This window comes from Nycticebus coucang, chromosome 2, assembly GCF_027406575.1.
Source record: "Nycticebus coucang isolate mNycCou1 chromosome 2, mNycCou1.pri, whole genome shotgun sequence".
Lineage (NCBI taxonomy): Eukaryota > Metazoa > Chordata > Mammalia > Primates > Lorisidae > Nycticebus > Nycticebus coucang.
Genome location: NC_069781.1, coordinates 155,768,322 through 155,783,174, shown reverse-complemented (window position 1 = coordinate 155,783,174; position 14,853 = coordinate 155,768,322). Strand labels below are relative to the sequence as shown.

The following is a 14,853-nucleotide window of genomic DNA, read 5'->3' as shown; positions in this document are numbered from 1 at the left end:
AGTGAGCAGGGCGCCGGCCCCATATGCCAAGGGTGGCGGGTTCAAACCCAGCCCCGGCCAAACTGCAACAAAAAAATAGCTGGGCGTTGTGGCAGGTGCCTGTGGTCCCAGCTACTCGGGAGGCTGAGACAGGAGAATCGCCTAAGCCCAGGAGGTGGAGGTTGCTGTGAGCTGTGTGAGGCCACGGCACCCTACCGAGGGCAATAAAGTGAAACTCTGTCTCTACAAAAAAAAAGAGAAAAGAGATGTAAACGATGGAAATTTCAGATACAAGGACTGTAAATTGTGATGCTATAACCTGACAGCTTTTACGGAGCACTTCTTCATCACACCACCCCTGGATGCTCCCGTAAATTCCTAGCCTGACAGCCTAGTCTCCAGATGAGGACACGGAGGCCTGTGGCCTGGGACCTGGGACCCATCAGCTGTAGACAGTAGTGCCAGAACTCACTCCCCAGCTGCAGGCCGTGATGCAGGCCTTTCCCTCTCCTCTGGGCTGCCTTCCTCAACATCCTGCCTGATTCTGAAGATATTTGGCCACCAGGCATCTCGGCCCCTGCCCACAGTCTAACCACTGCTGACATGAGCTTTATTGCCTGTCTGGGCCTCAGTGGCCCCAGCTATACCAGAGGAGTCATAGTCACTTGAGCCCTCACTGATGCCAGAAAGGGCAGGGTGCTCCCAGTTGGCTTCCTCTGCCCCTTGGACGCCCAACAGGCAAATGGCAGCGGCAGCTCACTACAGCTACCCTCCAACTAGGATAGGCCCTAGATCATGAATTTCAACTGGTGTGCCACGAAAAATTTTAAAGATCATTAGTTAAATTATTTTTGAAAGACGTTCAAAGCATAGTAAGTATATTCTTTTTTTTTTTTTTGAGACAGTCTCAGTAAGTCGCTCTCCGTAGTGTGCTGTGGCTTCACAGCTCACAGCAACCTCAAACTCTTGGGCTAAAGCAATTCTCTTGCCTCAGCCTCCCAAGTAGCTGGGACTACAGGCTCCCGCCACAATGCCCGTCCGTCTATTTTGTGTTGCAGTTGTCATTGTTGTTTAACTGACCTGGGCCGAGTTTGAACCTGCCAGCCTCGGTGTATGTGGCTGGTGCCGTAACCACTGAGCGACGGGTGCCGAGCCAGCTCTTTCTTTCTTTTCTTTTTTTTTATCAACATAATTTAAGCGTGCTGAGGAAGTTTAACTATAGGTTCATCTGTGCCGTGAGATAAAAAAGGTTGAAAAACACTGCCCTAGAAGGTCATCTCATGCCCTCCTCAGAAGACCTCTTCACATGCTCTACGTTATCACCATCCCCTCTGCACAGAGGAGGACAGAACCCCGCGAGGTTAAGCTCAGCACATAGAGCCAGGATATGGCAGAGGCAGGATTTGAACCCGGGCTTCGCTGGCTCCGTTTGTCCCTCTGCAATGGTATCTCTCTGTGTGGCCCAAAACCTGGTTCCAGGCTCTTGCTCACCTTACAGAAACGCAGGATAATGATGCCCGAGTTTTTGTAGTTCTTCTTCTTCCTCTGCTTCTTGGGGTTGATGCACTCGAACTCCAGCTGGGAGACACAGGACAAGAAAAAGAAGCTCAGCATGGGGCTTCTTTGGGAGCACATCCTCCCCTAGGCCCCAGGCTCCCCTCTGCAGCCTTCACAAGGAGGGGCAGATGCCTCCTCCAGGGAGCCTTCCTGGATGGTCACACCCAGAAACAGAAGGAGGATCAGCAACTGTCCCCTTCAGATGGCTCGTCCATCTCATGTCCAGCTGAGGGCCTGGCTTCTAGGGGTGACCAAATGGACAGCTCCTGGCTGCTTTGTGCGACACACTTTATCCATATCACCTCTTTGGTCCCTATCCTTATCCTCCACCTCTATGGACAGATGGAGAAACTGAGTCTCAGACAGATTGAACATCTTGCTCAAAGTCATACATCCAGGAGGGATGGGATGTGAGCCCCAGTCTGCTGGACTCTAGACCTCACACCCTTTCTCCAGCCACTGCTGAGGTCTTGGGGTCACAGCCCAAGCGCCCTTCTCACCGGGACACCATCACGAGCCTCGCACATCTGTGACACTGAGGTCTGGAACTCGCCGATGAAGTCGTGGCCTCCGTCGTTGTCATAGTCGTAGCACGTGACCTAGGGCAGGTCCACTGCGGTTACTCCAGAGCTACCCCTCAAGAGGTGATCTCTAGCCCTCTTCAGATCCCCAGGCAAACCCCATGTCTCCTGTTTGTGGTGCCTCCCCCAGCATGTGCCCCGCTGGCCTCGGTAGCTCCTCAGCTGCCTCCTGCCTTCTATGACTGCTGGAAAAGGAGAAAGGGTGCCTGCTCCAGCGAGGGAGGCTGCACCCTCTGCTGCAGGAAGCTGGATCCCTAACACACCCGAGAATTGGCTCCTCTGTCATAGCCATGGCCTGGGGCCCTCTAAAGACTATACATTTTCCTGAGAAGGGCATAGAAATCCCAGCTTTATGTGATCTCTAACTTAGCTGCCATGATACCAAAATAAGGAAGGCAGGAATTATCATGCCCATTCTACTGATGGATAAACTGAGGCCCTGAGAGGGAAGCACTTGCCCACAGTCTCACAGCAGCAGCAGCAGACCCAGGACTAGCATACAAGATTCCTAGTACCCTATCTGGGGATCCTTACCCTGACCTAGCTGATTGTCAACCCCATCTGCCCTCAACCCCAGCCCAAGAGGTCCACATCATTTAATTGTTTTCAAGGTATTTCCACATTCATTACCCTAGCCCTCCAGGAAAGGTAGAATAGTTTTATAGAAGGGATCATAGAAGACGGAGCCCATCCAGGCTTCTCAGAGAGTTGGGCAGAGCCAGGACAAAGACTTAGTCTCCTGTCCACCCTCCCCTCAAGATGGGATTCTTTCCATTTTAATAAGAAAGAGCTTTGACAAGGCACCCCCAGGAGCCACAGGTGGACTGGGAAGCCAGAGCTGTCAGGGAGGGGAGCAGGGTCCCCAGAGCCCTCCTCACCTGGATGGGCTTCTGCATGTCCGCATCACACAAGGACACCAGTGGCACTGTGAATGGTTTCCACACAGGGTCCAGTGTGTACTTGATCACCTGCAGGACAGACGGGTGGAGTGAGCTCAGGCCCAGGGCAGCAGAGCTCTGGGGTTGGTCCAACACAAGGCGGGGTGGGAAGGTGACAAAATGGAGAGAACCACTGCCACTTCTGGAGACAGAAGTGAACACCCCTGTGGCAGGGCAGAAACAAAGGTCTCAGGTGCCCTGTGACTGCACAGCCCCATGCTGAGCCACCGGGGGCAGCTGGACTGCAGACCCACTGGCTTAGGGACCCCTGGGCCCCCACGTACCCACCTCAGTCCTGTGGACCAGCATCCACTTGCCATCATCTCCTGGCTTATAAAACTCGAGGAATGGGTCTGACTTCCCAAAGAGATCCTGGGAGAAGCAGGAGGATGTGGGTGAGAGAGGTACAATCCCACCAGGTGCCGGCAGGATGGAGTGTGACCCTGCTGCCTCCCCCAGTTGGTGTCAGGGTCTGCAGGCCTGGCCCCTCCTCTCAGTCCCCACAAGGCTCAGCAGGAAGCCCAGAACAACTGGGTCTAACCTACTGGGACTAACTGGTTCCCCCAGCAGAAATCCCCCATCCTGACATTGCTAGAGCTTGTGCTCAGACCCCCTGGGACCCCAGGACTTAGAACTCCAGCATCTTAGATGGGGCAGAACTTCAAGAGGGGACTGTGTCCCGGACAAGGCAGAGCCCCCAGCAGGATGGGATTTTATTTTAGTGACAATTTAAAAAACCCAAACTATCTTGCATATTACAGAAGGGATATGTCATCCTTTAAAAACTCATTTAATCTAAAAAAAAAAAGCATCACTCTAAAAAGGTTATGTTCAAGTGACAGAGACAGAAAATAAATAAGAATATAAATTAGGCCGGGAGCGGTGGCTCACGCCTGTAATCCCAGCACTCTGGGAGACTGAGGCAGGTGGATTGCCTGAGCTCACAGGTTTGAGACCAGCCTGAGCTACAGCGAAACCCCGCCTCTAAAAATAGCCAGGTGTTGTGGCAGGCGCCTAAAGTCCCAGCTACTTGGGAGGCTAAGGCAAGAGAATCGCTTAAGCCCAAGAGTTGAAGGTTGCTGTAAGCTGTGATGCCACAGCACTCTACCAAGGGCTACACAGTGAGACAAAACAAAACAAAAAAAGAATTTAAGTTAGATGCAGTAAGTATTAAGGAGACAAGCAAAGTGGGAGGGGGTGGGAATCCAAAACCAATTTCAGAAAAGGCTTCACTAAGGTGACAAGAGCAGAGATGGAGGTAGCAGGGTGGATATTCAAGGAAAAGAGCACCCTAGACACAGGGAACTGCAAGTGCAAAGGTCCTGGGGCAGGAGGGTGCCCCATTTAATTCAGGAACAAGGCCTTAGATCTGGCCGAAGCAGAGGAGGGTTGAGCCCAAGGGAGTGAGCATACTTGGGACACATCAGGTAGGGCCCTACTGGGTATTTAAGGAACCTGGGATTTACACTAAGTGAGATGGCTGCCCCAGTGAGTGGCTTTTCAGCTGTGTTCTGATTACCTCTAAGTGACAGGAAGCTCACTACCTCAGCGGTGAAGGAGTCCTAATTTGCAGTGGCCAGAGGCCCCAGGCTAGGCCATATACCCCGGGGGTTGGGAGAGGGACACTGGTCAGATGGAAAACCCTTCCCCTGCCGCCTCACCTTCTTGTCCAGCTTCCTGCCTGCCAGACTCAGTGTGATGACCCGGTTGTCAGACAGTTCCTGGGCGGCAATCTGTAAGACCAGAGGACTGTGAGGGGTCCTGCTCCTTAGATACCCCCCTACCTCCCTCCAGGCAGGGTGGGCACAGGGTACCCTAGGAGTCAATCCTCGAGGGCAAAAGGAGGGGAGGCATAGTGCTAGGTTTCGATCTTCTGGAAATTGGGGGTAATATCCAGGCTGGGCACAGTGGCTCACACCTGTGATCCCAGCACTTTCGGAGGCTTAGGCAAGAGAATTGCTTGAGGCCAGGAGTTAAGACTAGCCTGAGCAAGAGTGAGACAACATCTCTACTAAAAACAGAAAGATCAGCTGGTTGCAGTGGTGTGCACCTATAGTTCCAGCTACTCACATGGCTGAGGCAGAAGGATTGCCTGAGGCCAGGAGTTTGAGGTTGTAGTGAGTTATGAGGACACCACTGCACTCTATCTGGGAAACAGAGCAAGATTCTGGTTCAGAAAAAAAAAAAGAAAGTAAGAAAAAGAAAAAAATAGAAAATGGGAGTAATAACCCATCTGGGTATGAGGAATCAGGAAATATCTCCATATGGTTCAGCAAAGGCCCATGGATGGTTAGGGGGAGATATAACAGGGACTAGACACTGGGGATGATCTTGAGTCCTGGGAAAGGCCCTGGCCTGGGGAACAGCATGATAGGACAGGTCTCCTCACATCCTCCTGCAGACCAGAGAGAACAGCCACCTGGAAACACCAAGGCATCAGAATACAGCAGCTTTACTATGCAACTTTGGAAACTGAGGCCCAGGGCAGTGGCAGGCACCACTGAGTGCCCCCTGCTGTCTCATCAGCTCACACCAGTCATCTGTCCTCCACAAGTTCCCCATCAGCCATGGTCCTCTGACTCCAGCCCAGCCAGCGATGGACTAGCTGGGTGACCTCAAGATTCTAAAGAGCCCTCCCTGGCCTCTCTCTCCTCTTCCCCACAGAGGGTCAGGAAACCCCCTTAGCCCACGGCAATAGTATGGGCCAGGGCCTATCTGGGTGTGGTTTCCTCTTCCCGTGTCTCCAGGATGCGCTGCTTATCCGGTCCTTGGGAACCACGGATAGGTCAGCTGGACTGCCTGGTCTCCCCTTCCTGTCCTCCAGGGGGACCTGCTCAGCAATCCTAATTTGTAGGGCAGGTCCTACTATTGCTCCCATTTCCCAGAGGAGGGAACTGAGGCCTAGGGAACTAGAAATGCTGGGGTGATGGCACACTCCGCGAGGTGGGGTCCGTCTGGGTTGGCTTCCAGGTGGAGGGAAGCTGCCTTGAAAGCGCAGTTAGATGGTGTTTGAACGCCAATAGGTGGAAGAGGCTTGGGAGGGAAGTTCTGGTGCAGGAACAGAGCAAATAAGGGCCTGGGGTATGTTCAGGCTATGCCAAGAGTTCAATTTGCCTTAAACTTAGGCCATTTAAGTGAAGGAGGTAAAAAAACAACCCCGGCAGGAAGCCAAGCATGGACTGACACCTCCATCGATGCCCCGAATGAAGGGCTGCACAGCTAGTGAGGAGCCACGTGAGGTTCCAGAACAGGCGTGCAAAGACCATGGAACACACAAAGATGTGGTGTTCCCCCCTCCAGTATGGCCAGTTCCGCAGGCATCACAAGGGCACGGAAGCAAGAGGGAAAACCCAGGGGAGACGCTCCCCAGGTGAACTGCCCTGCAGAACTTCTTCTCTGAGCCTTAGCTCCATCTGCAAGACAGGGTTTGCCCTGGCTTCTGGGAGTTCATGAGGACCTCGGAGCCCATCCCTGGAAAGGGGCTGTTCACCACATTCCATCTCAGGAGGAATCATTGTGCATGGCATGAACCATCGCAGAGTGCTGCTAGGCAAGGCTTCTGAATGAACACCCCCCAAAAAAAGAGACCAGGTGGAGGGGAGGGGATGGGGAGACCCCCAGGGAAGAGTAGGAGGCCCTTGCCCTGGAGCTGGTCACCCTTGGGGCTTCTGGCAGTCCCCTTAGCTAGTCTGCCCCCAATGCATCATTTGTGGAGCCAGGATTCCGTTGCTAAGAGACCTGTTGCTAAGTTGTAAGTTGGGCCTTTTTACTCCAAACAAAGCTGGTGATTATCTGCTAGGGAAGTGGCCCATTGATGGGGGAAGGGGGTGCAGGGAGCAGGCAGGGGGCTGGTACCGTAATCAAGCCCTTCCCTGCGGGCTTATCATTCATCAGCAGCAGAGGCCGAGTGATCTTCTTGCTGGAGACAATCTAGGAGGGGGGAGAGAAGAGAGAAAGGCAGTCAGGGTTGGGGGAGGCCCTGAAATAAAAAACCCTCAATAAACGCCGCTCAGCAGGCAACCTCCTGCCAGAGCAGCTCAGCCTTCACCTGCCAGAGCCTCACCATAGAGCCATTATTAGCCAATGTGGGCAATTGAGGAGACCGAGGGCCAGAGAGGTCAAGAAACTCACCCAAGGTCTCACAGCGAGGAGAGACTCCCACTGCCCTGGTCTGCCCCCAGGAAAAGGCATTCTGAAGACAAGAGTGGGGAGGTGGATGGGGGAAGCCCAAGCCCTCCCACAGCCGTGCCACAGACCCCAGCAGGGAAGCACTCTGACTCTTTGTATTTCATTGTTTTGAATAGGTAATACATTCACAGGGTTCAATAATCAAAACTACATTGAAAGGAAGAGTGAAACACGTTGAAAAGTCATCCTACCACCGTCCTCTATCCACCATGGGCCACCTTGGGTCAATGCCAGTGTCTCCTTTTGCGGTTATGAGCACATACCCGTGTGATCCGCTCCTGCGGCCCCCCACCCCCCGGGCTGGTTACTCCTCTCAGTCCGCTCTGTCCTTCTCCATGTGCTCTGTACCCTGTGGACAGCACCACCTGGCCCCTTTGTCCTCTGGTTTTTGGAGGTTCCACCCGTGGGGCACCAGCAGGAGATGGGAGATCAAGGAGGGGAGGCTGGGACCATGGTCTGGTGGAAGCTGCCCTGTCCTAGGCCTCCCTCTCTTGGCCACAGGTCACACCAGGCCCTGGCAACACCACCTCCTCACCCTGCCTTCCCTCCAGTGCTTGGCTTCCTGCTGGGTCTACGCCGTGAGATGGTTTCCCCATCTCTTGTCAGTTCCCTGCTGCTGTCCATGAGTCCTTTTTTTTTTTGAGACAAAGTCTCACTATGTTGCCCTCGGTAGAGCACTGTTTGCGTCACTGCTCACAGCAACTTCAAACTCTTGAGCTTAAGTGATTCTCTTGCCTCAGCCTCTCAAGTAGCTAGGACTGCAAGCACCTGCCACAGTGCCTGGTTATTTTTTTGTTGTTTGGCAGGTCTGGGCTGGGTTTGAACCCTTCAGCCCCAGTGTCTGTGGCTGGCACCCTGAGCACAGGCGCCGGGCCTGTCCACGAAGGTTTAAACTATCTCCCCAGCTACTCTGTGAGGGCGGAGCCACAGGGTGGGGACCCTGACTGCTGCGCCCTGCTTCTCACACAAAAGGTGGACATCATATCTACCAGCAACCCTTGCTTTTCTTCATGATCATCCTTTCCTAAAAGGCCTAGGGCATTTCAGTGTTTACTAGGACCTCTCAAAGCACTTTCCATTTTATTCCCTCACCATGCTCATAGGCTGGGCAGAGCAGTCATCATGATCTCCAAGGAAAATTTGGGGAAACTGAGACCCAGGAAGGGTGGGGGCATGCCCAAAGGCACATGGCTATAAGGAACAATTGGGACTTGTGTCAGAGGCTCCTGGACTTTCACCCCAATCCCCATGAGTTTACCAAGGACTGAGCTGTATGGGGGAGTGTGACCCAGAGAGGGAAAGAAAACTCTCCAAGGTCACACAGCAAGTCGGTCACAAAGTGTGACTACCATGAGTATCTTAGATGTGGTTGGGTGCTCCCACCCCAGGAAGTCAAGACCACACCTGATTATTTCTAACAATCAGAAGCACTGGCCACTTAGGGCCCCTGTTCCTGTGTGGCAGCAACTGGCAGGCACTGTGTTTGGTTGCCCCTTAAGATAAGAGCTCTTCAGCATGGTCCCAAACCCACCAGGCTTCTACTCAACTCTGCGTTTGCACTTCGGGAGCCAGCCAGGAAAATGGGGACAGGGAAAGCAGGTAGAGGCAGAGATTCTCCAAGGGGCTGCCCTGTCCTGGGGAGCCAGGAGATGATTCAGGGCACTGCCCTGCTCCCACCCCCAGGAGGGCCTGGCTCACCATGCCCAGGCTACAGGAGAACTGGCCCAGGAAGTCATGCTCGTCCAGCTGTGCGCTGGACTTGTCCTGGTCAAACAAGGCAAACTTGAGCTTCTGCACTTCCTCAAAGTGGTAGTCAAGGACAAACTTCCTGGAGAACGCAGGATTGAGGTTGTTGATTGCAGTTTCTGTCCTGTCATACTGGCAGAGGGACAGGAAGATGGAATCAGGGTCCAGGCAGCCGGTTCAACCACTCTCAGGCCACTGGAAATCATCCCGCTAACTTGCTCAACACCTACTCTGTGCCCGGCACTCATGGTCTGTTTTCCATGTGGCTGCAGCACTAATACCCCCAACTCACAGATGAAGACAATGAAACACAGAGAGGGCAAGCGACTTACAAAAGGTTGAAGAGCTGTGGGACAGAAACAAGATTTGAAACCCAGCTATGACTCTGGTACCCACATTCTTAACTCTTCGGCCTTGGCTCCATCCCCTAAGCTCTTAAGCTCAGGCCCTGTCCCCACCTAGGTAAGGGACAGAGGACAAGTCCCCTTCTCCATCTGGGCCTCAGTTCCCACTTCTGTAAAATGAATGTAAAAAGTGGTTTTCCAGGAGGCACCTGTGGCTCAGTGGGCAGGGCGCCAGCCCCATATACTGAGGGTGGCGGGTTCAAACCTGGCCCCGGCCAAACGGCAACAAAAAAATAGCTGGGCATTGTGGCGGGCGCCTATAGTCCCAGCTACTCGGGAGGCTGAGGCAAGAGACTCACCTAAGCCTAGGAGTTAGAGGTTGCTGTGAGCTGTGACGCCACAGCACTCTACCGAGGGTGATAAAGTGGAACTCTGCCTCTACAAAAAAGAGGTAGTTTTCCTTTTTTTTTTTTTTTGAGACAGAGCCTCAAGCTGTCGCCCTGGGTAGAGTGCCATGGCATCACAGCTCATAGCAACCTTCAACTCCTGGGCTCAAGCGATTCTCTTGCCTCAGCCTCCTGAGTAGCTGGGACTACAGATGCCCGCCACAATGCCTGGCCATTTTTTTTTTTTTTTTTGGTTGAGGTTGTCTTTGTTGTTTGGTAGGCCGGGCTGGATTCGAACCCGAGTGGTGTATGTGGCTGGCGCCTTAGCCGCTTGAGCAAGCCTTTTTTTTTTTTCAGAGAGAAACTGGATCTCCCTCTGCTGCCCAGGCTGCACCACAGCTCACTGCAGCCTCAGACTCCTGGGCTCAAGTGATCTTCATGGCTCAGCTTCTCAAGTAGCTGAGACTAGAGGGATGTGCCATCATACCTGGCCAAATTTTAAATTTTTTCTGTAGAGATGTGGTCTCATTATGTTACCCAGACTGTTCTCAAACTCCTGGCCTCAAGTGATCCACCCACATCGTCCTTCCAAAGTGCTGGGATTACAGGCATGAGCCACTGCACCCAGCCAGTTTTTGTACTTTTTATTTTGGTAAAACCCTTTTTTCAAACCACATTTTGCATGGAAACTGAAAGAAGAAACAGAAAGAAGGAGCGGTTCTTGGGGAAAGGTGGAGTCAAGGGCTCCCCACCTAGGGGTGGGGCAGACGTTGGTGTCTTGAACAAGATCCTGGAAGTGTGTGGCCCACTGTGGACCCTGAAGCCTGAGGGAGGACAGGGCCTTGTACTGGGTGTCAGTAGTAGCATTGGGACAGGCCTGTCTCCTGGCCTCTGGACGCTGAGGCCCTAAACCGCAGAGTCTGGGCAATGGTCTATTTTGGGGCCCCCGTTGTGTTGGTTTTTCCTCCCACCCAGTTCATTTCCAAAGGCTCCAGCAGCAGGGACGGAAGAGGTCTTGCCCCTGGGCTATTTTTAGCAAGGGTGGCCAGCCTGGGTGGGAGCAGAGATTGTCAGGGAAGGAAGGAGGAGTGCCATGAGGGAAGGGGACACTACTTCCTGAGAGGCAGGCAAGGCATTCCAGATACCTGGCAGAGGGTACCAGTGCCCCAGACATACTCATCACACACTGGACACTCCCTCAGGAGTCCTCAGCTGACCCTGTGTCCCACCTCTCACTGCCAACCTGCTGGATGACACAGAAAAGTCCCAACCCATTCTGGGCCCACATTTCCCCAATGGGCCAACAACCCCAGCACCATTTCCTTGGCATCCCAGAAGGAGCCAGCATCTGTGGAAACTTATTTTTTTTGGCCGGGGCTGAGTTTGAACCCGCCACCTCCGGCATATGGGACCAGCGCCCTACTCCTTGAGCCACAGGCGCCGCCCATCTGTGGAAACTCTTTGTAAGCCACAGTATATTCAGCTGGATGACCACTGTGGCCCAGCTAAGTATCTATTAGAAAATAGATACTTATTATTTTGGAAAATATACATGCATGTAAAACTATCTGGAAGGCTGGATACCAAACTGTTAACAGTCATTCTCCCTGATTGGTAGGTTCCCAACCGTTCTTATTTTCTTCTTTAGGCTTATCTGGGTTTTCTAAATTCACTACAATAAATATAGTTTCCTTGCGGAATAGGAAGCAAAGCAAGTTTTAAAACCTGAAAGTGTTAAGAGTTCGGGATTCTCAATATGCTTCCTCAAGCTGCATCTTTCCCTAACCCTCAAGCTAGAGTCTTCCAGCCCAGAAGTCCATGGCTGGGGCACCAGCAATGTGCCCAGATCTGGGGCCCTCCAAAGCAGGCAGAGTAAAAAAAACAAAATCCTCATTTCACTGATGGAGAGGTAGGTTCAGAAAGGGAGAGCAACTTGCCTAAGGTCACATAGCAGAGACTAATATTACTGGGCCTTGGATAAGCTCTAGGACCAAAGCCTGAGCTCCCTGTTTCTCCTTTTGCTTCTCACTCAACACATGTTCATTTAGAAGTAAAGGGAGAAGGTTATTTAAAAGTGGAAGTGATAAATCTTAGCACTCTGGGAAGCTGAGGCTGAGTTCAGGAGTCCAAGACCACTCTGGGCAAGAACGAGACCCTGACTCTACTTAAAAAAAGAAATTAGCTGAGCATTGTAGCAGGTGCCTGTAGTCCCAGCTACTCGGGAGACTGAGGCAAGATGATCTCCTGATCCCAAGAGTTTGAAGTTGGGTGGCACCTGTGGCTCAGTCGGTAAGGCGCCGGCCCCATATACCGAGGGTGACGGGTTCAAACCCGGCCCAGGCCAAACTGCAACAAAAAAATAGCTGGGCGTTGTGGCGGGCGCCTGTAGTCCCAGCTACTCGGGAGGCTGAGGCAAGAGAATTGCTTAAGCCCAGGAGTTGGAGGTTGCTGTGAGCTGTGTGAGGCCACGGCACTCTACTGAGGGCCATAAAGTGAGACTCTGTCTCTACAAAAAAAAAAAAAAAAAGAGTTTGAAGTTGCTGTGAGCTATGACGCCACAGTATTCTACCCAGGGCGACAAAGTGAGACTCTGTCTCAGAAAAACAAAACAAAAAAGTGGAAGTGAGCATTTTCTAAAACTATAAAATTTTAAATATATATTATAATAATTAAGAGTACTGTGATATAAAATAGTAAATATAAAATCATAAAAATAGAAATCTATGGGTTTAATTATAATAATTTAAACACCAATATAATTACTTTAAGTAATATTTTAAATATATTTAAAATAAAATTTACTTTTCAAAGTAACAATTTTCTAAATAGTCCTCTGCTACTGGCCCATAATCCAATGACTTCCAGGGGCCTGACCCAGACGTCCCAGACTCCAGTGGGACCAGCACCATAGCACCTCTCCTTACTCACTACGGACGCACACAGGGAGGCCTCACCTCCATCCATCTGCCGTTGTTCTCTGTAAAGAGGACACAGAAGGGGTCGGACTTGGAGGTAACATCCCGGTCCAGCAGATTCTGGCCACTCACAGACAGCTCCACTTTGCACACACAATACTGGGAGCCCATGGGGGCTGCCCCCGCTGCTGGGTTACTCCCACCTGGTACGTAAGCCATGGGGGCTGGTGGTGGCAGCAGCAGCAGTTCCTGGCAGTCTAAGGAAACAAAAGTGAGGGTCAGAGAGGGGACAGATGCCTGCTATGCTACCCCAAACCATATGGAGGCATCACCACCTGGCCTTCATGTGGTGAGAGCTGGAAGGCCAGGTGGGGTGAGGGCACTATGACATGGGCAACAGCTTGGAGAAAAGATAAAGCAAGGAAATGCATGAGAAGGAGTCTCTAGTAGGTTTGTTCAGATTGCCTTTGAAGTTTTTCTCTGCTTTAGCCCATGAGATACACACAGGTTCCTAGGGGTAGCTCCTGTCAGACCAGCAAAAACTCACAGCATTCAGGAATGTCTCAGACATTCATTGTGCCAGGAAAACCTGGGCTTTGCCGACAGCTAATTTGTTGGCAACTCGTGGCCACAGTGGAGCTTACAACTGCTCAGGTTTCCCTCACCACTTTGCCCACTAGGAAGCTCACTCTGGTAACTTACTCAAAATTCTCCCTTGTTCATGTTAATCTTACATCTCTGGCCCAAGCACAGTGACTGGTGTACAGGAAGCATTCGGTACGTATTTGCTGAATGAAGAAAGGATGAGTGTATAAATGAATGAATGGACAAACCCTCCATATTGCTCAGATCTGCCGAAGTTGCTCTTTTTTTTTTTTTTTTTTTGCAGTTTTTGGCCGGGGCTGGGTTTGAACCCACCACCTCCAGCACGGCGCCCTACCCCTTTGAGCCACAGGCGCTGCCCTGCTCTTTATCTTTAAAATAGAATCTACCCTTTCACTTGTACACAATGTCCCCAATTCCATGCCTTGGGCTTTATGTACTCTTCTCCTATCAAGGCTAGTTACCGACGTTTGCCCACTTTAAGAAGTTCTGTTTTCCTTTGAGTACGAGGTGTTGAGTGCAAGGTGTTGAGAACAAGAGGGGAAGAAGCCATCTTAAGGGATGAAGGACAGCCCTCGGTCCCCCACCACAGTCCCTGCAGACAAGTCCTCTGGCTCTCTGGACCTTAGTTTCCCACTTGCCCATGAGACATCACGACACAGTACTTTGAAACTTCTGGCCAGCTCTTATTTCCACAGGCACCTGTGCATTTCACATAGGCCCCAGCATCCGGGCAGATGAGTCCAAGCCCCCAATCACCTCTCAAAGGCCAGGTTCCACCTCCTTAACTAATATTTTGTCCCCTTGCTGTTCAGTGGTTTACTGCCCCACACCTCCCCAGAGTAGAGAGGGGCTCCTGCTGGGAACACAGATCCAAGTCACTGTGCTTGTGAGTGCTGACTGAGCATATCACCTGCATAATGTCTGGACCCCCTCGGACACTGTGGTGGAACAGACAATATTGCCCCTGTTTTCCAGAGGAGGAAACTAAGGCTCCTTCACTGATGCTTGAGGCTGTCCTGAGGTCTTAAGACCTGCACCAGTGCTAGGGATCCTGCAGAAAGAAGACTGCCTGTTTCAGCTCTCGCAGGACTCACAGTCCTGATTGGCTGGAAAAAGGTGAGAGAACGGGGAGGATGGCCAAGTCCTGTGGGGCACTGTAGGTCCTCATAGGAAGTCTGGGTTATATTCTGAGAATGATGGGAAATCTCAGAGGCAGAGTAGTGACATGATCTGATTTGTGTTTTTAAAAGCTTACTCTGTGCCTATGGGAGAAGGACTGTCAGGCTAAGGAGAAGCAGCAGGGAGGCCAGCGAGGAGGCACCTGCCAGTGTCCAGGCAGCAAGGACCAAGCCACTGTCACTATGCTGCATCCACTCTCCACCCTGTGACCCCGGCCACAGCCCACTTCCTGAGTCCCAGCTACTTGCTGGGCAGACATATACCCATGCATCTGTAGGAGGCCAGGGCCAGTGGGGGGCTGGTGGTGGAGCCCACCTCCACTCTGAGATCCAATGTTCCTGGGGCACGCCTGGCAGGGAGAGGATCTGGACAGCGACAAAGCCAGTCCTCAGCCTCCTCATTCCCACCATTTATCCCTAGACCCTCTTTATAAT

At 52.0% G+C, this 14,853-nt stretch overlaps 1 protein-coding gene across 2 annotated transcripts in view; it reads right to left on the bottom strand.

Moving 5' to 3' along the window:
* CPNE2 (copine 2) overlaps window positions 1–14,853 on the bottom strand; it is a 48,972-nt gene that overhangs the window by 21,209 nt on the left and 12,910 nt on the right. For both annotated transcript variants that reach the window (XM_053602413.1, XM_053602402.1), the window contains 8 exons: window positions 12,674–12,891; window positions 8,942–9,121; window positions 6,911–6,985; window positions 4,717–4,788; window positions 3,344–3,427; window positions 2,996–3,085; window positions 2,037–2,135; window positions 1,471–1,557 (listed from right to left, as the gene is read on the bottom strand). In XM_053602413.1, the coding sequence (XP_053458388.1) occupies window positions 1,471–1,557; window positions 2,037–2,135; window positions 2,996–3,085; window positions 3,344–3,427; window positions 4,717–4,788; window positions 6,911–6,985; window positions 8,942–9,121; window positions 12,674–12,853 (867 nt within the window). In that variant the 5' untranslated portion in view covers window positions 12,854–12,891. The remainder of the gene's footprint in view (window positions 1–1,470; window positions 1,558–2,036; window positions 2,136–2,995; window positions 3,086–3,343; window positions 3,428–4,716; window positions 4,789–6,910; window positions 6,986–8,941; window positions 9,122–12,673; window positions 12,892–14,853) is intronic.